We start from the raw sequence: 22,145 nt of genomic DNA, 5'->3' as shown, positions 1-22,145 counted from the left end.
CTTTTTAAAAATTTTTTTTAATGTTTATTTATTTCTAGGAAAGAGAGAGAAAGAGAGCGTGAGCAGGGGAGGGTCAGAGAGAGAGGGAGTCACAGACTGAAACAGGCTCCAGGCTCTGAGCTGGCAGTCAGCACAGAGCCCGACGCAGGGCTTGAACCCACGAACCGCGAGATCATGACCTAAGCGAAAGTCGGACGCTTAACCGACTAAGCCACCCAGGCGCCCCCAGAATGGTGAAACTTTTAATGCCTAGCATTACAAAAGGCAACAACTGTCTAGAACACTCAGTTCCATACTCCACACATTCCCTTCAGATGATTAGCTCCTATGGAAAAATTACAACCACAGGGGGAAAAAAATCAGAATATAACAAACCAGCTACAACAAAGAAGAAAATATTTGCCCTCATACTTGAGGGTAACAGAGCAAGATAAAAGAGACAATAACATAACTTATAACACAACATACAAAAGAGACAAGGTGTTATTCCCCAAATTACTTCTCAGGAAAGAGCAATTCACCTTATACTCAAACCCTAATAAAACTTCTCTTTGGGGGCACTCTCTTACTCTATTTTGAAAAACAAAGCACTCTTTGGGGAAGGCAGATTAGCATAAAGGTCTTCAATTTTTTATGCGCATTGAGTTTTACAAACTATAGATGCCTGGTCCTACCTCCAGAAGTTCTAAATGGTCTCAGATGTGATCTGGAATAATAAAAAGCTCCCCAGGTGATTTTAATGTGCAGCCTCAGTTGAAACCATCTAAGAAACCTGAAATCTAAGCAAATCACCACAATCAGTATTAAAATTTGATGTTTAGGGAGGCCACCTGGTAATTATTTTAAGGATGCATAACTAAAGCTTAATACGGATTTAGTAATTATTAGAGAAAATAAGACCAGGTAGAATGAAAGCATAGGATTTTATTGAAAGCCTTTTAATGATCACTTCTGAAAGCAAGTAAGAAGGTATGTAGTAATAATTAGGGTTACTTGTAGATGTTTTGGTTCTTCTCTACTTGGGCTCACAGTGGGATTACATGTCTGCCCCTTGTTTACTAATGGCCACATGATTTCCTTTGGCCAATAAATATGAAAGTTTTAAGGATGAGTACATAATTCCCCATATCTCTTTCACCTGCTCTGGCCTCTGGTCATGGTGGAGACTGAGTCAGGCCATGTCCAAGAATGATGACGACATGGACCAGAGCCCTCAGCAGATCTGGAGAGAACTTAAAGTATGAATAAGAAACAAACTATGCTGTTTCAAGCTACTGATCTTTTAGGCTATTATGCTGCAGTAACAGCATACAAACTATACACTTCACTCATACAAACTATGTATGTCATATAATTCAGAAATACATATATGAAAGATCAACTTTAAAAAAATGATCTTTTAATAGGTTCAAACTTAAGCAACAATCAACTTAATATAGACTGCTATATGTGTAAGATGATAACCACAAAACAAAGATTGGTAACAGGTATGCAAAAAAAAAAAAAAAAGAAAAAGTAATCCAAGCATATCAGTAGAAAAAGCCACCAAATTTGGGGAAAAAAAGAGCAAGAAAAAAAAGAAACATAGAAGAACTATAAAAACATCCATAAAACAAGTAACAAAATGACAATAAGTACATACCTGTCAATAATTACTTTGAATGTAAATGGACTAAATGCTCCACACAAAAAGACAGAGGGTGACAGAATGGATAATAAAAAAAACAAGACCCATCAAGATGTTGCCTACAAGAGACTCATTTCAAACCTAAAGACACATGCAGATTGAAAGTGAAGGGATACAAAAAGCATTTATCATGCAAATGGAAGCAAAAAGAAAGCCTTAGTAGCAATACTTATATTGGAGAAAATAGACTAAAACAAAGACTATAACTAGAGAAAAAGAAGGGCACTATATAATAATAAAGGGAACAATCTAACAACAAGATATAATGGTTATAAATATGGATGCACTCAACATGAAAGCACCCAAATACATAAAGCATCTAATAACAAACATAAAGGGAGTAATTGAGAATAATACAGTAATAGAGAACTTTAACATCTTACATCAATGGATAAATCAAGCAGAAAATCAACAATTTGATTTACATTTGAATTACATTTTGGACCAGATGGAGCTAACAGATATATTGAGAACATACCATCCCAGAATACACATTCTTTTCAAGTACACATGGAATATTCTCCAGAATAGATCACATATTAGGCCAAAAGACAAGTCTCAACTCAACAAATTCAAAGTCATACTGTGTACCTTTTCCAACCATAACACTATGAAACTAGAAATGAGCCACAAGAAAAAGTCTGAGAAGAACACAAATACATGAAGGTTAAATAACATGCTACTAAACAATGAATGGGTCAACCAGGAAACCAAAGAGGAAATTAAAAAAAAAAACATGGAGACAAATGAAAATGAAAATATAATGGTCCAAAATCTTTGGGATGCAGTAAGAGCTGTTCTAAGAGGGAAGTTTATAGCAATACAGGACTACTTCATGACAAAAGAAAAATCCCAAATAAACAACCTAACCTTCACTTTAAAAGAACAAAACCCAAAGCCAGAAGAAGGAAGGAAATAAGATTAGAGGAGAAATAAACAAAATAGAAACTAAAAAAACAAAACAAAAAACAAACAAACAAACAATAGATCAATGAAACCAGGAGCTGGTTTGTTGAAAATACCAACAATATTAATAAACCTTTAGCCAGACTCGTCAAAAAATAATGAGGTGGGGGCCTCAAATAAACAAAATTATAAATGGAGGAGAAGAAATAACCAATACAAAAGAAATACAAAGGATTATAAGAGTATATTGTGAGATATCATATGCTAACAAACTTAACAACCTAGAAGAAATGGGTAAATTCCTAGGGACATATCTCCAAAAACTGAATCAGAAATAAGTAGAAAATTTGAACACACTGATTGCCAGCAATAAAATTGAATCAATAGTCAAAAAAAAAAAAATCCCAACAACAACAAAATTCCAAACAAACAAAAGTCCAGGACCAGACGGCTTCACAAGTAAATTCTACCAAACACTTAAAGAACAATTCATACGTATTCTTAAACTATCTCAATAATTAGAGGAGAAAGGAAAACTTCCAAATTCATTCTATGAAGTTAGCATTACTCTGATACCAAAACCAGATAAAGATATTGCAGAAGAAGAGAACTACGGGCAAATAATTCTGGTGAACATAGATGCAAAAATATTCAATAAAATATTAGCAAACTGAATTCCATATATAAAAAAAATCATTCACTACAATCAAGGGGGATTTATTCCTAGGATGAAAAGGTGATTCAATGCTCACAAATGAATCAACATGATGCATGACATCAATAAAAGAAAGGGTAAAAATCATATGATCATCTCAATAGATGCAGAAAAACCATTTTTCAAAGTACAACATCCCTTCATGATAAAAACCCTCAACAAAGTAGGTTTAGGTTTAAAAAGAATAGATCTCAACATAATAAATGCCATAAGAAAAACCCACAGCTAACATCAAACACAATAGTGAAAAACTGAGAGCTATCCCCTGAGGGTGAGGAGCAAGACAGGAATGTCTACTCTCACCACTTTTATTCAACATAGTCCTGGAGGTCCGAGCAATAGCAATCAGACAACAAAAAGAAACAAAGGAATCCAAATTGGTAACTAAGAAGTAAAACCATCTTGTTTTCAGATGGCATAAAACTATATATAGAAAACCTGAAAAACTCCACCAAAAACTACTAGAACTGATAAGTGAATTCAGTAAGATTGTAGGATACAAAATAAATATACAGAAATCTGTTACATTTCTACATACAAATAATGAAGCAGCAGAAAGAAATTAAGAAAACAATCCTATTTACAATTGTACCAAAAATAAAATCCTTAGGATAAACTTAATCAAGGAGGTGAAAGACCTGTACTCTTAAAACTTAGAACACTGATGAAAAAAATTGAGGGTGACACAAATGGAAATATATTCCATGCTCATCAACTGGAAGAACAAGTATTGTAAAAATGTCCGTACTACCCAAAGCGATCTAAAGATTTAATGCAATCCCTATCAAAATACCAATAGCATTTTTCACAAAACTAGAATAATCCCTAGATTTGTGTGAAACCACAAAATACCTCAAATAGCCAACGTGATCTTGAAAAAGACAAAACTGGAAGTATCACAATCCCAGATTTCAACTTATACTACAAAGCTGTAGTACTCAAAACAGTATGGTACTGGCACTGAAACAGACACACTGATCAATAGAATAGAATAGAGAGCCCAGAAACAAACCCATGATTATATGGCCAATTAGTCTATGACAAAGCAGACAAGAATATACAATGGGAAAAAGACAGTCTCTTTAACAAATGGTGTTGAGAAAATTGGGCAGCTACATGCAAAACAATGAAACAGGACCACTTCCTTATACCATAAAAATAAAAACTCAAAATTGGATTAAGTACCTAAATGTGGGACCTGAACCCATAAAATTCCTAGAGGAGAACACAGGCAGTAACCTCTTTGACATAAGCCATAGCAACTGTTTTCTAGATACGTCTCCAGAGGCAAAAGCAAAAATAAACTATTCAGACGTCGTCAAAATAAAAAGCTTCTGGGGTGCCTGGGTAGGTCAGTCAGTTAAGCATCCAACATTTGGTTTCAGCTCGGGTCATGGTCTCAAAGTTCTTGTGTTTGAGTCCCACATCAGGCTCCGGGCTGTTGGCGTGGAGCCTACTTAAGATTCTCTCTCAGCTACCTCTCTCTCCCTCACTTGCTCTCTCATAAATAAGTAAGTAAATAAATAAATAAATAACTTCTGCACAGTAAAGGAAACCATCAATAGAACTAAAAGACAACCTTTTGAATGGGAGAAGATGTTTACATACAACTTAACACCAAAAGATCCCCAGATAATCCAATTAAAAATTGGGCAGAAGACATGAACAGACTTTTCTTCAAAGACATCCAGATGGCCAACAGACACATGAAAAGATGTTGAATGTCACTCATCATTAGGGACATGTGAATCAAAACCACAGTGAGATATTACCTCACACTGGTCAGAATGGCTAAAATGAAAAACACAAGAACCAACAGGGGTTGGCGAGGCTGTGGAGAAAAAGGAACCCTCATGCACTGTTGGTAGGATTGCAAACTGGTATGGCTACTATGGAAAACAGTATGGAGGCGCTTCAAAAAATTAAAAATAGAATTACCATATGGTCCAGTAATTCCACGACTGAGTATTACCCAAAGACTGTGAAAACACTAATTCAAAAAGACATATGCACCCCTGTTTTTTTGCAGTATTATTTGCAATAATCAAGTTAGGGAAGCAGCCCAAGTAAAGAAGATGTTTTATATATAAACATATGTATGTTTATATATAGATGTTTTATACACACATACACACATGCACACATATATGTATATGTATATATATACATACATAATAGATGCCATATGCCATTTTTTTCAGCCATAAAAAGAATGAAATCTTGCCATTTGCAATACATGGATGTATCTAAGGAGTATAATGCTAAATGAAATAAGTCAATCAGAGAAGTATATTAACTACTGGAATTATAATTTTTCTAAATGATCTTTAATCATTTAAATGGGGGTTCTTGGGCATGAGATGAAATATGTGATGACAGTATCATGTGAATTTTAAAAGTGCTGTATGTGAAACGACTTAAAAAAGTAAGGATAATGATTTCTAAGACCTGGCTACTTGAAAATGTGGTGCATGTCAGCAGCATTGGCATTACCCAGAGTTCAGTGGAAATGCAGACTCTCAGGTCCTGTCTCAGCCCTACAAACATAAACACGATTCTACATTTTTATCAACATCCCCAAGTGCTCTATAACTGCTCTGGAATGCTAAAGTTATTTAAAAAGTGGCCTTCATAATGATAGAGACAGCATGTTAGAGACAAACATAATGATTCATTGTTAAAAATGAGCCATTGAGACAAGAAGTCCGTAAATATATTATTTTACATAAGTACTTATAAATATACATTAGTCTAAAGCAATCAATTAATATCATGAGTACATATTTGTCTCTTTGGGAATGTCTGTGTCTTGGGGCATATACAATGTTTTACATAATTAAAGGGGAAAAGAAAGAAATGAAGGAATAAGAAAGCATGAGAAAAGAATAGGAAAATTTGAAAAAGAATAGAAGAAATCAAAACAAAGAATGCAACACCCGCGTTAGAATTTAAGGGTACAGGTAAACAGCAGGCAAGAGAATTAACATAGGGGAAAGTGGAAGACAGAAGGCAGGGTGAAGCAGAAGCTCCAAACAGAAAATGGCTATGCATTTTTCATAGATGAAAATGGAATCTTCTCATTTTGAAGACACACTCTGAATATCTGAAAAGGATACATATCAAAACACATCCACTCCGGAAACCACACACTGAAACTCAAGAATGCCAAAGATGAAGAGGAAAATATCACCTATAACTTTTGTTTTTAAATGTTTATTTATTTTTGATAAAGGGAGAGAGACAGTGTGAGTGGGGGAGGGGTAGGCAGAGGGAGACACAGAATCCCAAGCAGGCTCCAGGCTCTGAGCTGTCAGCACAAAGCCCAACACGGGGCCTGAATGCAAAAACTGGGAGATTGTGACCTGAACTGAAGTTGGACACTTGACAAACTGAGCCACCCTGTGGCCCCTCATTTATAACTTCTAACCTGCGCTAGATAAACTGTCACTCAAGATTAAGAATAAAATAAGGATGGGCTCTGCGTTGACAGCACAGAGCCTGCTTGGGATTCTCTCCCTCTCTCTCTGTTCCCACCCTGTTAGCGCACACACTCTCATGCTCTACCTCAGAATAAATAAGCTTTTACAAAAGAATAAAATGAGTACATTTTTCAGATGATGACTCATGCAATTTATTACTGAAATAATTTGAAAGGATCTACTTCACGAAGAAGGAAACTATAGCAAGCAAAAAGGTGTGGGATGAAAGAACCAACTATGTTAAAATTCTTAAACAAAATAAACACTGTCAATTAAAAAACATAATAATTTGGAGGATATGGATGAAGATGAAACTAGAATGCTGCGCAAAAAAAATGTGGACAATGGGGCAGTGATAGAAACCAAAGTGTTCTAAGGGTCATGTATTAATGATGAAGAATTACTCTTCTTTAAAGACATTTATCTTTAGGGGCACCTGGGTGGCTCAGTCAGTTAAGTGTCCAACTTCGGCTCAGGTCATGATCTCACGGTTCGTGGGTTTGAGCCCCGCATCGGGCTCTGTGCTGACAGCCAGCTCAGAGCCTGGAGCCTGTTTCAGATTCTGTATCTCCCTCTCTCTCTGACCCTCCTCTGTTCACGCTGTCTCTCTCTCTCTCTCAGAAAACAAAACAAAACAAAACAAAAAACCATTAAAGACATTTATCTTTAGCGTTCATGATAAGGAGGCAAGTTAAAAATATAAGTATGAGGCTTAAAAGAATAGTAACAGATATTTAACTTTCTAGCAGAGATTAAAAACAACAACAAAGGCCAGTTTAAAACACACACACGCACACACACACACACATATCACGGAATAAAATGATAAAAACAAATAAAAAAACATCTGAATAGTCCTGTAAAAAATAATTTAAATTATAATTTGAACCACCTGAATCATACTTTAATTTTTTTCCAAAGAACATATCAAGCCAACTGTTTTTACAAGTAAGTTCTATTAAACCTTCAAGAAGTGAAAAATTCTACCCTATTTTGTTTGATTGTAGGAAGGGACTGCTCCCAGCTTACACAATATGGAGAACTTGCCAGCACAACCTGTTGGCCAGAGTGTACATGGTGCCCCTGGAACTGTACAGCTCCGCAGTCCTGAGCAGGATGTAGGCAACGCCACACCATCTGACGGAGAAACTTTGGACACACAAATCGCAAACACAAATTTTAAAAACCAAATCCCCCGGTGTGTAAAAAAGATAGCATGTTGTGACCATCTAACCTAGGAAATGACCGATCAAGCAGAGCTAAATGGGAAATAAAAAATAAAGTGATATCTCAGAACAACAAAGGACAGAGAGCTCTGCCCCAAATAACTAGAGATGGCACACTGTGTTCAAGCACATATGAAACATTCCCCCCTACCCCTTGCCAAACTGACCATATACTTATTAGAATGACTAAAATAAAAAAGACAAGAAATAATAAGTGCTGGCGAAGATGTGGAGAAAAAGGAACCCTCATATACTGTTGGTGGGGATGTAAACTGCTGTAGTCATTGTGGAGAACAGTATGAAGTTGCCTCAAAAACTTAAAAATAGAATTATCGTATGATCCAGGAATTCCACTATTGGGTATTTACCCAAAGAAACAAAAACACTAATTCCACACGAAACAGGTACCCCTGTGTTTATTACAGTATTATTTACAATAACCAAGATATGGAAGCAACCCATGTATCCATGGAGAGAAGAGTGGATAAGGAAAAGGTGATATATAGAAAGGAATACTACACAGCCATGAAAAGGGGGAGATCATCCCATTTGCTACAACATGGATGGACCTAGAGGGCATTATGTGAAGTGAAATAAGTCAGGCTAAGGAAGACTAATGCCATATGACTTCACTCATATGTGGAATCTAAAAAAACCACAAATGAATATACAAAAGCAGAACTAGACCTACAAATATAAAGAACAACAGATGGTTGCTAGAGGGAAGGGTTTGGGGGCTGGGCAAAATGGGTGAAGGGGAGGGTAGATCCAGGCTTCCAGGAATGGAATGAACACTTGACCAGAATAAAAGGCCCAGCATAAGGAATATAGTCAATGATGTTGTAACAGAGACATATGGGGACAGAGGGTAGCTACACTTGTGGTGGACAAAGCATAATATATAAACCTGATGAATCACTATGTTATACGGGTGAAAGTAATGTAACATTGTGTGTCAACTACATTGAAAACTGAAGAAAAAAAACTGACCATAGACTGGGCCACATGGGAAGTTTCAACAAGACTCAAGAATCATTATTTGGGGGACCTCTTCCTGTCTCCATATTTCTGTGGGAAGGAAGGGTGGCCTCGTTCCTGTCTCCCCTCACTCAACTTTTCCTCAGAGGACGAATGGACCTTCTGACCAGAGAGCTGACAGAAGGGTGTCTGTTGACACAGACAGGATGGATGCAAGCCACCCTTCAAGGGAGCTTTCTGAGACCAGCTCTGCCTCTGCAGAGGGGTTAAATTCAATGTACAGTGTAAGTATGTGTGTAGGATTCAAAATCCTGATTATGATGTCAGGTTAGGCTAACAACTTCCCTAATCAGTAAAACTAACAATAAAGCCCCTAAGTTGGTCTCTTTCTGTCTGACCCCTTTGTCTATTACTTAATTGGTTTAAAACTAAGGAAGGGAGGGGTGCCTGGGTGGCTCAGTTGGTTGAGTGTCCAGCTTCGGCTCAGATCATGATCTCACCATTCGTGGGTTCGAGCCCCACGTTGGACTCTGTGCTGGCAGCTCAGAGCCTACAGTTTGCTTCGGATTCTGTGTCCCCCCTCTCTGTGACCCTCCCCTGCTCACACTGTCTCTCTCTCTCTCTCAAAAATAAATAAAACATTTAAAATTAAAAAAAAAAAACTAAGGAAGGGAATAAAGGGGTGTTATTTATTGATTATTATGGGAGACACAATAATGACTCCACCCTCCCCTAAAAGATGTCCATGTTCTAAACCATGGGATCTATGAATATGTTACCTCACATGGCAAAAGGGACTTTATGGATGAGATTATGCTGAAGAATTTTGAGATAGGGAGGTTATCCTATACTATTAATCACATGAGCTCTTAAATAAGAAGAGGGACACAGGAGACAGAGTCAGAGGAATATGACCTGAGGACTCGACCTGCCACCACTTGCTCTGAAGATGCAGGAAGGGGATGGTGAGTCAAGGAAGGTGACAGCATGACAGCAGCCACAGGGCCGGCAGCGGCAGACTAGCTGCACAGAGGAAACCCTGCAAGAACACCCAAAAATTCAAAAACCCATGTGCACACACCTTTTTAAGCAGCTGAACTGAAGGAAATCTTCAGAGCTCAGAACCTCAAGGAGAAGACAGCCTCTGAGCTGGTGTTTGTTCCATATGCCACTGCCGGTTCCCTGACAGCCTAATGCCTGGACCACGGACCACTCGAGGGGGACAAGAGACAAAGCTTAGGCCTGAGCCAAGGCAGAGGTCAAATGGGAGATACAAAAGGGTAACACCTTCAGTAAAGGAGAGAACCCCACCCCGCAGAAGGAAACTGGGCCTTGAATCTGGAATAAGAACACATACAAATAATTTGATGTTTTAAAACAATTTAAAGGGGGGAGCAGGGGGTGAGCAAAGCACAGAATGTGTGAGAGAAGTAGAAATTAGACAATAATTGAAAAATGGTCAGATGAATTAATTATCAAAATAAATGTATATAGACGACACCGGCCGGTTAAAAGACAGATATTGTTAAATTGGTTAAAAAGTAAAAGTGCACCTATATCCCACTGGCAAAAGATACACATAAAACAAAAGCACACTGAAAGCTTGATATTGAAAAAGGATGGAAGAAGTTCAATACCAATACCAAGAAAAATCCTAAGGAAGTTGGGACAGAAAGATTAACGTGAGACAAAATACTCTTTAAGACAAAAAGCACTGCTAGAGATGAAGAGTGTTACTCTATGTGATAAAAGCATTCACCAGAATGTTCTAAAAGTGTATTCTAGAATATCTAGAATAGATACATTTAGATAGAATTCTAAAAGTGTATTCATATAGTACAAAACACAGCTTCAAAACATAAGGCAAAATATTCAGAATTTTGGGAGACAAAAATCCACCATCTAGTAGAATTTGAATATGCATTTCTAAGAAACTCATGAGATCAAGCAGACCCAAACAATCAGTAATGACAGCGAAGATTTAAACAAAGTGGGTGAGTGAGTGGATGTAATGAACAAATACAGAACATTGCACGTGACAGCTGGGAGAATACGCACACCTCCCCACCACATAAGGGACATTAATGAAAGCTGACAGTGTTTTAGTCAAGGCCATAAAACAAGTATCAATAAATTCCAAAGAATAAGTATTAGAGACCAATTAACCACAACACATGGAAGTTAGCAGTCAACTGAAAATATATATTATTGATTGGTTTTTAATTCAGTTTTTTAAATTTTTTAATGTTTTATTTATTTTTGAGAGACAGAATGTGAGTGGGGAAGGGGCAGAGAGAGTGGACACAGAACCCAAAGCAGGCTGCAGGCTCTGAGCTGTCAGCACAGAGCCTGATGCAGGACACAAACTCAAGAACCACGAGATCATGGCCTGAGCCGAAGTTGGCCACTTAACCAACTAAGCCACCCAGGTGCCCCTTAATTTGGTTTTTAAAAGAGAATAGATACATTTAGGCAAACAGAGAAGAAAGTGACAAAAATCATTCAAATAAGTTACATATGAGTCTATATTAAGTATAGACACAGAATGCTTATTTAGTCACATATACTGTGGTGGTTACTTTCATGTGTTAACTTGGCTAGGCCAAAGTACCCTGGTATTTGGTCAAACCTTAGTCTAGATGTTTAGATAAGCTTAACATTGAAACCAGTAGATTGGGACTAACACAGATTGCTCTCCATGACGTGGGGGCCTCATCAAATCGGTGAAAGGTGGTCACGGAAAAGGGCAGATCTCCCTAGAAGAAGAAGGAATTCTGCCAGCAGCTGGCCTGCAGACTGGAACTGCAACACTGACTCTTCCCTGGGTCTCCAGCCTGCTGGCCTGTCCTGGAGAGACTGAACTTGCTAGCTCTCAAACTCACGTGAGTCAACTCCTTAAAATCAACCAACCTCTCTCTCAGAGATCTGTCTCTCTCTCAACACACACACACACACACACACACACACACACACACACTATTGATTTTGTTTCTCTGGAGAACCTGGACTAATACATTTACATATTTATCTATTGAAAGAAGTAACAAATATGCCACACACATACAATGGAAAGTCATCAGCAAAGTCAGTTCTTTGAAAATACTAATAAAAAAGATAACTCTGGAAAGACTGATAAAAAAAATAGAGGGCATAATTAAGCAATATTAGGAATATATAACAGGTGTAACAGACCTCTAAAAAATAGGATTGCCATGCTTATGCTAACAAAATTAAAGACCTCAGTAAAATGCAAGATTTTTAGACAAATACCACTTGCCAAAACTCAACTAAGAAATTAAAACCTGTTTCTAACCATTAGAAATAGAAAATCTTTCAATGGGAAAATACCAGGTCCACGTGTTTTTATATGTCAGGTCCAATACCTACAACTAGAGCAGGTATTTAAGGAACAAGTGAGAATCCCAGTTTTACGCAAACTCTTTGGGAGAACAGAAAATGAGGCTGCATGGCCCTGAGGGAGTAGAGGAGGGTCCGCAGCAAGGGGAAAAATCAAAATGATGGCTGGCGGACACTGCTTGCCACCATGCGCCGTTCCGACCTTTTTACACAGAGGATAGTCTGATATCTCAGGCCCCTGGTCATCTCCAAACTTCCACTCTGACCATCTCCAGGTCAGAATCAGAGCAGAGTGCTCTCAGCCTGAATTCTGACAGGGAAGCAGGCAAGGTTAGGCTCTCCCACCCTCTTACTCACGACTACTATATGCGGACCTACCTCAGGGAGGACCTGCACCAGACCAATTAACTGAACATGTGCAGAGCATAGACTAGTCAGCAGCCTTTAATGTCACTGCTGAAGTCATTCATCAGTCAAGGTGAATAATCTCAGTCTTGACCAGAACTTACTCTGCCCCAAATCTAAGTCTTTAAAAAAACAAAAACAACCCAGACACTAATCAGAGTTAACAGCAAGGTCCAAAGCAACCTCTTCTTACTTTTTTTAAAAAAATATTTACTTTTGGGAGACAGAGAGACAGTGTACAAGCAGGGGAGGGGGAGAGAGAGAGACAGAGAATCTGAAGCAGGCTCCAGCCTGTCAGTACAGAGCCTGATGTCGGGCTCGAACCCACAAAGTGCAGGATCATGACCTGGGCCAAAGTCAGACACTTAACCAACTGAGCCACCCAGGCGCCCCGAAAGCAACCTCTTTTTTAAAAGTGTCATAATACCATGGAATACTACATGGCAATGAGAAACAATGAAATCTGGCCATGTGTAGCAACATGGATGGACCTTGAGGGTGTTATGCTGAGCGAAATAAGTCAGGCAGAGAAGGACAAATATCATATGTTTGCACGTATAGGAGGATTAGAAGGAACTTGACGGAGGAACAAGGGGGAGAAGAAGGGGGGAAATGGTGGGGGAAAGGGAGAGAGGCAAACCATGAGAGACTCTTGAATCCTGACAAAAACTGAGGACTCATGGATGTGGGGGGGGGGAGGAGGGATGGGCATGGAGGAGGGCACTTGTGGGGATGAGCACTGAGTGTTATGTGGAAACTAATTTGACAATAAACTATTTGTAAAAAAAAAATGTCATAAATAGGCCTCTTTTAACTATTCCTCACCGATGGGTACAACTTGCAGATGACTGCATGAGGGACCCCCTGCTACAGTGAAGAGGAATAATAAGTGGCCCTCTGTGTTCTGACCACGGGGTTGTCTGTACTATTGCAGAAATGGCCTCCTGGAGCAGCCACTGAACCTGTCAGCCCACAAATTAAGCCTGATGCAAAATGAGCATATGTGGCAGTTGCCCTGGGCCATCCAGAGTGAGGTAGTTAAGCAACTATGGTTCAGTTTCAATTGTCAACAGCGTAATTCAATTACGGTATTATTTGAGGGCCAAATCACAAGGATTAATCAGGAGCAAGAGCAAAGTTAACACTGTACCAGAAGCTATAACAGTGGTCTTTTGTGCTAGAAACACATCATTTTTGACAAGGGCTCTGAGGTCTTTAAATCACCTCATTCCAACTTTCTGGCACAGAATTTTAGGGTTCCAATCAAGGACAGTCACACCCAGGAGACACCCATTCAGGTTTCAAGAGTTCAACCATAAAAGGAGTTTCATTTAATGGTCCTGTTTCTGCTTGTAAGGATTTCTCATACCTGCAGAGCCACCAAGTGCCCTGAGACAAGGGTCACCACACCGTGGCTCTGAGAGAAGTAAATTTGACACCTGTGTGTCAGGATGTCCTCTCAGAGTATTCCTGGCCTGGCTGTTTACAGGAGTGATAATCTCCTATAGTGTCTGCATTGTTTACATCAGTCTGGAGGAAAGAGAAACTTTTTTTTTCTATTAAAGACTTACTTACATAAATACTGAGATCACATGCCCTAAGTGTACTCTTTTTGGAAGGAGTTTTGGAAAGTGAACCAGAGCCTATCATACTACAGGGTAATTAATAAGGGAAATCTTGTTCTATAGAGTTGTGACTAAGAAGCATCATTATTGAAGGAGCTATCCTTTTAAGAGGAAACTATGTTGTTTCTGCATCAATGACTGCAATGTGAAATGTACAGGAAGCCTATAAAAATTTCTTCCATTGAAATAAAGTAGTAGTTGTGTTTTCAGAAAGTGAGAGAACACAGTCCTTGGGCACTCATTTGAGCACCTTAATGGATGTAAAAGCAATTGTGTTTTGGTAGTGTTGGCCTCACTCGACATCATTCGACTTCAAATTAATAGGAGAACAGCAATACGGAAAGGATGATTTAAATGTTCACATAAAAATATTGTTTTGCAGGATTTGTGGCATCATGATGTGGTACCACAGTTTTCGAACTTTCTCTTAGCTGCCACCCTTACAGCAAAGGAACCCTCACTTGGAAGTCTGATGTGTGAGAGAGATGAAAGCAAAGTTACTCTGGCTAGGGGACTAGGAACAAGAACTGAACTGGGCCCCCTTATCTCCATTAATTTAATCCTCCCAACAGTATGAGACAGGTACAATTATCACTATTTTATATATGTGGGAACGGAGCTCAGAGGGATTAAACAATTTGCCTAAAGATCCCACAGCCAATCCTAAGTGACTGAGCTGGGATTCAAACCTCAATGGTCTAACTCCTTACTCCACATTAACAACCATAAAAACTTAAAAAAAATTTTTTTAAGTGTTTGTTTGAGAGAGAGAGACAGAGTGCAAGCAGGGGAGGAGCAGAGAGAGAGGGAGACACGGAATCAGAAGGCTTCAGGCTCTGAACTGTCAGCACAGAGCCTTATGAAGGGCTCGAACTCACAAGCCGCAAGATCATGACCTAAGCTGAAGTCCGATGCTTAACTGACTGAGTCACCCAGGTACCCCACAACCATAAAAACTCACTCTTAAGCTCTTACGTCCAGTTTGGGCCCACCACCTTGAATATGAGGAGGGTATTAATAATCTTGTGGAAGAGTATCCTGCACAAAGGCATTTAATAATTATCATTCTTTTCATCACAAATAGTGTGGAATGTATACCCTCTAGACATGCACTAATTACTTCAATGTTCAATTATCTGCCAAATAGCTCCTGTCAAATGTCTGGGTGAGCCAATTATTACTTAAGAGATGGTTCACAGAACATGCCAATCACCAAATCCTCAAAAACAATATTGGCGATTTGTTATTCCAGAATAATCAGTGAAAGGTACTAAGAAAAGAGTAAATGAAGTTCAGTACACAGCCAGATAAGAGGATATATATATAGAAACTCGTAACTGCCTCCTAACCAATGAAAAGGAGAGCCCATTCACAAAAGTAAATAAAACGTGTATGTGACAAATACTTATTAAACACCCAAGATGTGCTGCGGACCAATGGAGGCACTAGAGATGGAACAGCGAAGCCTCTGGCCTCATGAAACTTACAACCTGGTGCGGAAGGCTGACGATACACAGGGAGACAAATGTGGATGTAATAGGTCAGGTGATGGAAAGTGCTGTAAAGAAATATAAACAAGATACAAAGACAGAGTGATGGGAGGAGTGGATGCTAATTAGAGAGGGTCGGGAAAGACCTCTGTGATGTGGCAACATCTTAGCAGCGATCAGATCTGAGGGTATCTGGAGGGTGGCATTCCAGCTAAGAGGTCAGCACTCACAAAGGCCCGGAGAGAGCCAGTGTGTGGGCTAAAGGGAGATAAGCCAGGAAGAAAGTAGTAGGAGGTGTGGCCACGCATGCAATCAAAGGCCAGATCATGTACAGAAGTGCTGGGTCTGTTGAGGACATCAGATTTTTTTTTTAATTTGCTTAATGTTTATTTTTTGAGAAAGAGAGAGAGACACAGAGTACGAGCAGAGGAGGGACAGAGGGAGAGGAAGACACAGAATCTGAAACAGGCTCCAGGCTCTGAGCTGTCAGCACAGAGCCCGATGTGGGGCTCGAACCCACGAACCATGAGATCATGACCTGAGCTGAAGTCGGATGCTTAACCGACTGAGCCACTCAGGTGCCCCGAGGACATCAGATTTTATCCTGAGATGGGAAGCCATTGATGAGCTTTGGAGAGAGGAATGCTGTGGTTTGAAGTGTGTTTCAAAGATTGCTCTACTTCTCTGTGGAAGACACAGGTAAAGAGGGCCAGGAACAGGGCAGAGACCACTCAGAAGACTATGCATTCATTAATCTTGCAAATCCCAGGCAAGTCTGGCAAGGCCTGCACAAGTCTTATGCAATGAAAAGCACAAGACACAAATGGGTGAAACAAGGTCCTGAATATAAAAGAACTCTACCATGCCCCTAAAGAAGATATAACATAATAAAGATTCTTTTTTTATTCCTTATTAATTTCTCAAAAGCTAACATCTTATAGGGCTTACTACATGCCAGGCGCTATCCTCAGCACCTCATGTGTGTAAGTATAGCAACCTTCTAAGGTGGGTACTATGATTATTCCCATTTTAAATGTGAGGAAACTGAGGCACAGTCAGGTAAATAGGTTGTTGTAGAGGCAGGATTTGATCCAAGCAGCCTGTCTGAAGGTGCTTGTCCTGACCAATCTGCAAAGAATGCCTTGGAATGTAGGCTGTTCCAGGCACAGCTGCCCAAGGAGCCCTTCTAGAAGGAACCAGCCAGGGTGGATGATGAAGGAAAGGGAAGAAGGAGGGAGCAGTTTGTGCTGGACAGGCAGGAGTATGGGGCTCCTGGGTTCTGAACCACCCAGCCCCAGGGCCCTTCCTCTTTATCCATCCTAGATCTTCACCTGCACATCCTGGGTTAAGGCAAAGCCCTGGGGGGGTCACAAACAGCTCTGTCAGAGATGGGGTATTTTGCCAGAGGCGTCATCATTTTAGGAATGCCAATATGGAGAAGTTAGGAGGCAGGAAGAGGGACTGGCCCCACACCAGCTGCCTTCTTTAGGAGGTGTCCATTCAGCCCTCACACCCACCCAAGAGCTTTGAGGTCTGAGGGTCGGACCCTGTGGCTCAGATCCCACTGCACATGAGCCCCAGACAGCTTCCAGATGGGACTACAAGGACTGCTAGGAAATCCGCACTCTTGACTGTTTCCTCTCAATGGGCTTTTGGAGGCCCTAATGCAGAACAGGACATCCCAATCTGTACAGCCTTAGAGAAGTAGGACACTTGTCGGGCCTCTCAAGAGCTCTTATGTTCAGTGAGAAATGGGGAGCCTGACAGATGACAGCTAGGACATGTTACAGTGCCACCAAGAACATGAAGAAGCTTTAACACACAACCTCCCCTACCCCAGGTGCCAGCACCCACAATCCTCAGTGAGCCAGACTGTCCCTGCAGGGTGGAAGGGGAAGCAAATGCCTGGCAAGGGCGGTGTCTGGTGTCCATATCCTGGGCTTTAGCCACGCTCAGCCCAAGCGCTCGTCCCCCGCCTCCTCCAACCACAGCTCCTCACAGATAGGAGCCAAGTCCCAAAGAAGCCTGGCCAGTCAGCAAATAGAGCCACTGACTTGTCATCAGGTCAGGACAGAAAGAGGATGTGGGGCCTTCCAGAAGGATTTTCAATGACAGGTTTATTCTAATCAGTAGGACTTGGGGTCACCCCTATCAAGGAGTTAATCAGCCCAAACATCCCACTGACACTCCTTTCCAATTAACCAGTTTCGCTGAATTTTTTCTAGGGAATATTCTTTTTTTTTTTTTATAAAATTTTTTTTAATGTTTTTAATTTATTTCTAGGACAGAGAGAGAGAGACAGCGTGAGCAAGGGAGGGTCAGAGAGAGAGGGAGTCACAGATTGAAACAGGCTCCAGGCTCTGAGCTGGCAGTCAGCACAGAGCCCGACACGGGGCTCGAACCCACGAACCGCGAGATCATGACCTAAGCGAAAGTCGGACGCTTAACCGACTAAGCCACCCAGGCGCCCCATCTAGGGAATATTCTTAACTGGCTAATGTGGACCTTAAGTCAAACAGTGTCCAATCAGATAGGTAAGAAACAATATGGCATACAGGGAGGAGGTGAATCCATACCAAACTGCCTCCTGATTCCCAAACACACTGGAGACCAGCTGGGGAAGGGAGCAGACACTGGAATAGGCACCAAGGTCTCTAGACTCTGAGTTTCGTTTCAGCTCACCTATGATAACCCATGATGTGCTCTGACAAATTTACAGTAAAAACCACCTTAATGCACCCACACTGCCTCACGGCCAGGAGCCGTAGCGCGCCCGTTCTAGTCATGCTAATCTATGGCACACCCACACTGCCTCGGCGGAGACCTAAACTTGCACCAGAGATCAAGGCATTCTGCAAGTCTGAACTCTTAAAAAAAAAGAGACAGCATGCAAATAAAATCAAATAAATCGACCGAGGGGCTTCTCGCTGTGCCAGAAAGAAAAGTGGAATGAGAGAAAACAGCCTCTGAGGTGTGGAAGACGAGCCGTCAGGTGTTGGGACCCCTGGACCCTCTGAGGATACCTGCAATGATCCCATCCATTTGCTCCAGGGCAGCTTCCAGCACGTGACTGGCATCCGAAGCCATGGCTCCTCTCCCCTCAGTCTTCTTCTTCGTCTCTTACTGAAAGTTCAAGCACAGGACAAAGGAAAAGTTGCAGAGAGGCACACGTTACGCACGCAAGACCGCAAACCCTCCGCTTAGAACGTCAAGCGGGCCACTCTCACAAGAAGCGGAGCCGGCCACCCCCCACCCCACACCCACCCCGATTCTGCTGTCTCCAGATCCTCTCCCTCTTGGCGCTGCTTCCTGCAGCGTTAGCACACGAGCCCATTCACTTCTGAGATTAAGAGCCACCATTATGGTCCCAGGTTCCAGAAGCTGCAGCTGACACTGGGGAAGCTCCCCTCGGCCAGGCCAGTCCGGAGAAAGGGACTCTGTGAGGACGTGCCCTGCCGCAGCTGGGGTCAGGACTCTCAGCAGGCACGTCTGTCTTAGAGTCACATGCGTCATGCACCTGCAGTGCCTTCGTCCGGTGGCTGTGATCCAGGCTGAGAGGCCTCAGCTGCCACCTTCCCCGGTGGTCAAAAGTGCCTGGCCGAGGGAGGCTGAGGGCACACTGCCATGGGGAGAGCTCTGTCCCAGGCACCTGGAGCACTTCCTCTCACCATCTTTTTTTTTTTTTTTAAATGTTTTATTTATTTCTAGGAGAGAGAGAGAGAGACAGCGTGAGCAGGGGAGGGTCAGAGAGAGAGGGAGATACAGACTCTGAAATAGGCTCCAGGCTCTGAGCCGGCAGTCAGCACAGAACCCGATGCGGGGCTCGAACCCACGAACCGTGAGATCATGACCTAAGCGAAAGTCGGACGCTTAACCGACTAAGCCACCCAGGCGCCCCTTCCTCTCACCATCTTAGTGCTAGGCTACCTGACACCAGCAAGGTGCAGCATGCCATCTCCTCAGGACTGAAGAGCTTCTCCTGGGACACAGAGGCCACCCCACCCCCACCAAGCCGAGTCTCCCATCTAACGGAGCAGATGGCAGTTAGTCCCATCTCTGGACAACGCTGCCTCTACGGAAGATCTTTCAGCTAAACTGTCTTCTGCAGCCTCTTCTCATTTATGGCTTCCCATCCACTCCCTGGTGGTAGGGAGAGACAACTGCATTTGTAATCCCTAGTTCACATGCCATAAACAGCAGGCCAGGCAGGAGCTCTCATCTGCCCCTTCAGCAAGGCCTATGAACGTGTCCAATGGGCATAAGTGCTATGGAGAATGGGCCTGGCTCCTCTACCCAAGGATGACCCGGGTCAGGAAACAGAGGGTCCTTGGGGGTCTCGGCTCCTGTTTGCTGCGAAGCTGGACTTTCAAAGGGAAGAAAGGAAGTGAGCAGCCACAGAGAAGTGGCTTTGGAGATGGTGTGGATAAAGATTTTAGGACCACAAAGAACCACACAGGACTGTGCCAGGCAATAGTTGTTAAAAATAGCCTGGGTTCAAACCCTGCTCTGCCATTTACGATATGATCTCTGAGCCTCAGTATCCTCACCTGTAAAATGCAGAGAATACCAGCACTTGACTCACCAGGTTGATGTCATGATTAAATGAGGAATTAACACTTCATAGAAAATAGCACATTTCCTTACAGATAGCAAGTGCTCAATATATGTTCCCTGTTTTTGTTTCTGTTTTCGAAGTGAGGCGATGATCTCAGGATGTATTTGTGCCAGGATGAGAGACTTTATACCACATGGGCTAGGCCTAGGAAGGGAGAACCCAGGTAAGTCCAAAAGGCTGGTTCCCCTGGAGGAGGTAGGCATGGCAGAGATAAGCAACTACTTGTGGGAGAGGGAGGGCAGTGATTCATAGGAGTAAAGGCCAAGGAAGGTTTGGGAACAGGCACTGAGCCTCAGCAGTCCAAGGACCATTGCACAATCAACTCGGGCATGAGAACGGGAGCCTGCAGAGGAGGTGGGAGCCTCATCGGCCCCTCAAGGCTGTGGCAGGAGCCACTGTACACAAGGCTGCAGCAAGGGACAGAGCTGCCCCTGCTGAGAAGAGCAGCCCAGGCCACTAGAGTCCCCAAAGATGTGCAGATTTCATGGGCTGAATGAAAGCAAGCTTGGGGGCTTGGGGGATGAAAGTAGAGGTAGCAGGAAAAGGGCACACAATCACACATGATTATTCCAGGGCAATAATCCACATTCCCACCTGTTCAGAGACATTAAAGGGCTGAAATACTTTCCCCTGAGGACTTCCCACTATTCTTGAAGAAAAGTCCAAATTGCTTGCTTCACTGCAACCTATTAAAGAGGATCCGGCCAGGCCAACCCCATATTGCCTTCCCCATTGCTCATGTACCAGTAGCATTGGTCTCCTGTCTGTGCCCTGCACCCCACCCCCAGTGCTCCAAGACCTTGTCTTCCTCTGTAACTTCACACCTGCCATCCGCTCAGCCCTGAGATTGCTCTCCCAGCTCTCTGCTTGGTTCATTTATTCTCATCTTCCGGGAGTCAGCGCCACGTTACTTCTGAGACAGGCCTTCCCTGCACACCTCCATCTACAGCAGCCCCTTCCAAGTGTGGCAGTTTCAAAGGATCTCGTCCATATACTTGTGTGCCTGCTAAGTGGCCTTGCTCACCCTCTCCATGGAGGCAGGTGTCCCTGTCTATCTTGTTCACCCCTGTGTGCCCAGTGCCTAGCACAGTGCCTGGCGCGAGGAAGCTTGTGAGTGAATACTTGAGAATAAATGGAGAGATCCATTCTACCCACATTTCTGAACCATGCTGTGCTGGGTACTGGGGAGATATTGACAAATCAGACCTGGCCCCTGCACCCATGGACCATGCAGTCTCATGAAGACAAAAGTATAAACAATTAACGATGGCACAGTATGGGGTAAGCTGATAGAGGCAGGTATGTGGCTTCTCAGGGTCTTGAAGGATGAGTAGAAGTTTTCCCAGAAGATAAGGGAGAGAATGCTATTCCAGGCAGAGGGGATGGAAGGGTGGAGTTGCATGTAAGGGCAGGATGTTGTTGGCAAATATCAAAGTGGTTGATGAGATTACACCGGAGCATCCAGCTGCTCATGATGAGTCAAAACCTTTCACAGAATTCACATAAGTGTAACAAGGGTAGTTAATGAGAGGAGCTTGGGAATCACACCCACTACTCCACGGTCCGGGTGCTAGTGCACAACAAACCAAGCGGCCTCAGATGTAAACATGACAGATCTTTAAGAAGATCTCACATTTCACAGTCAGGCCCCATTTGGGGCCT

The 22,145-nt window shown here is 42.1% G+C and overlaps 1 protein-coding gene across 4 annotated transcripts in view; it reads right to left on the bottom strand.

Annotated features, from left to right (window-relative positions):
* The window catches only part of PPFIBP2 (PPFIB scaffold protein 2), a 147,827-nt gene that overhangs the window by 96,432 nt on the left and 29,250 nt on the right, over window positions 1-22,145 (bottom strand). For 3 of the 4 annotated variants that reach the window (XM_077772828.1, XM_077772830.1, XM_077772831.1), the window contains exon 2: window positions 18,892-18,991. In XM_077772828.1, coding sequence (XP_077628954.1) covers window positions 18,892-18,955 — 64 coding nt within the window. In that variant the 5' untranslated portion in view covers window positions 18,956-18,991. Of the gene's footprint in view, window positions 1-18,891; window positions 18,992-19,385; window positions 19,441-22,145 lie in introns of those variants that run through there. The other variant, XM_077772829.1, reaches the window with a different exon arrangement.

Source organism: Crocuta crocuta, unplaced genomic scaffold, assembly GCF_008692635.1.
Source record: "Crocuta crocuta isolate KB4526 unplaced genomic scaffold, BGI_CrCroc_1.0 scaffold382, whole genome shotgun sequence".
Taxonomy (NCBI): domain Eukaryota; kingdom Metazoa; phylum Chordata; class Mammalia; order Carnivora; family Hyaenidae; genus Crocuta; species Crocuta crocuta.
This window is presented reverse-complemented; position numbering and strand designations above follow the sequence as displayed.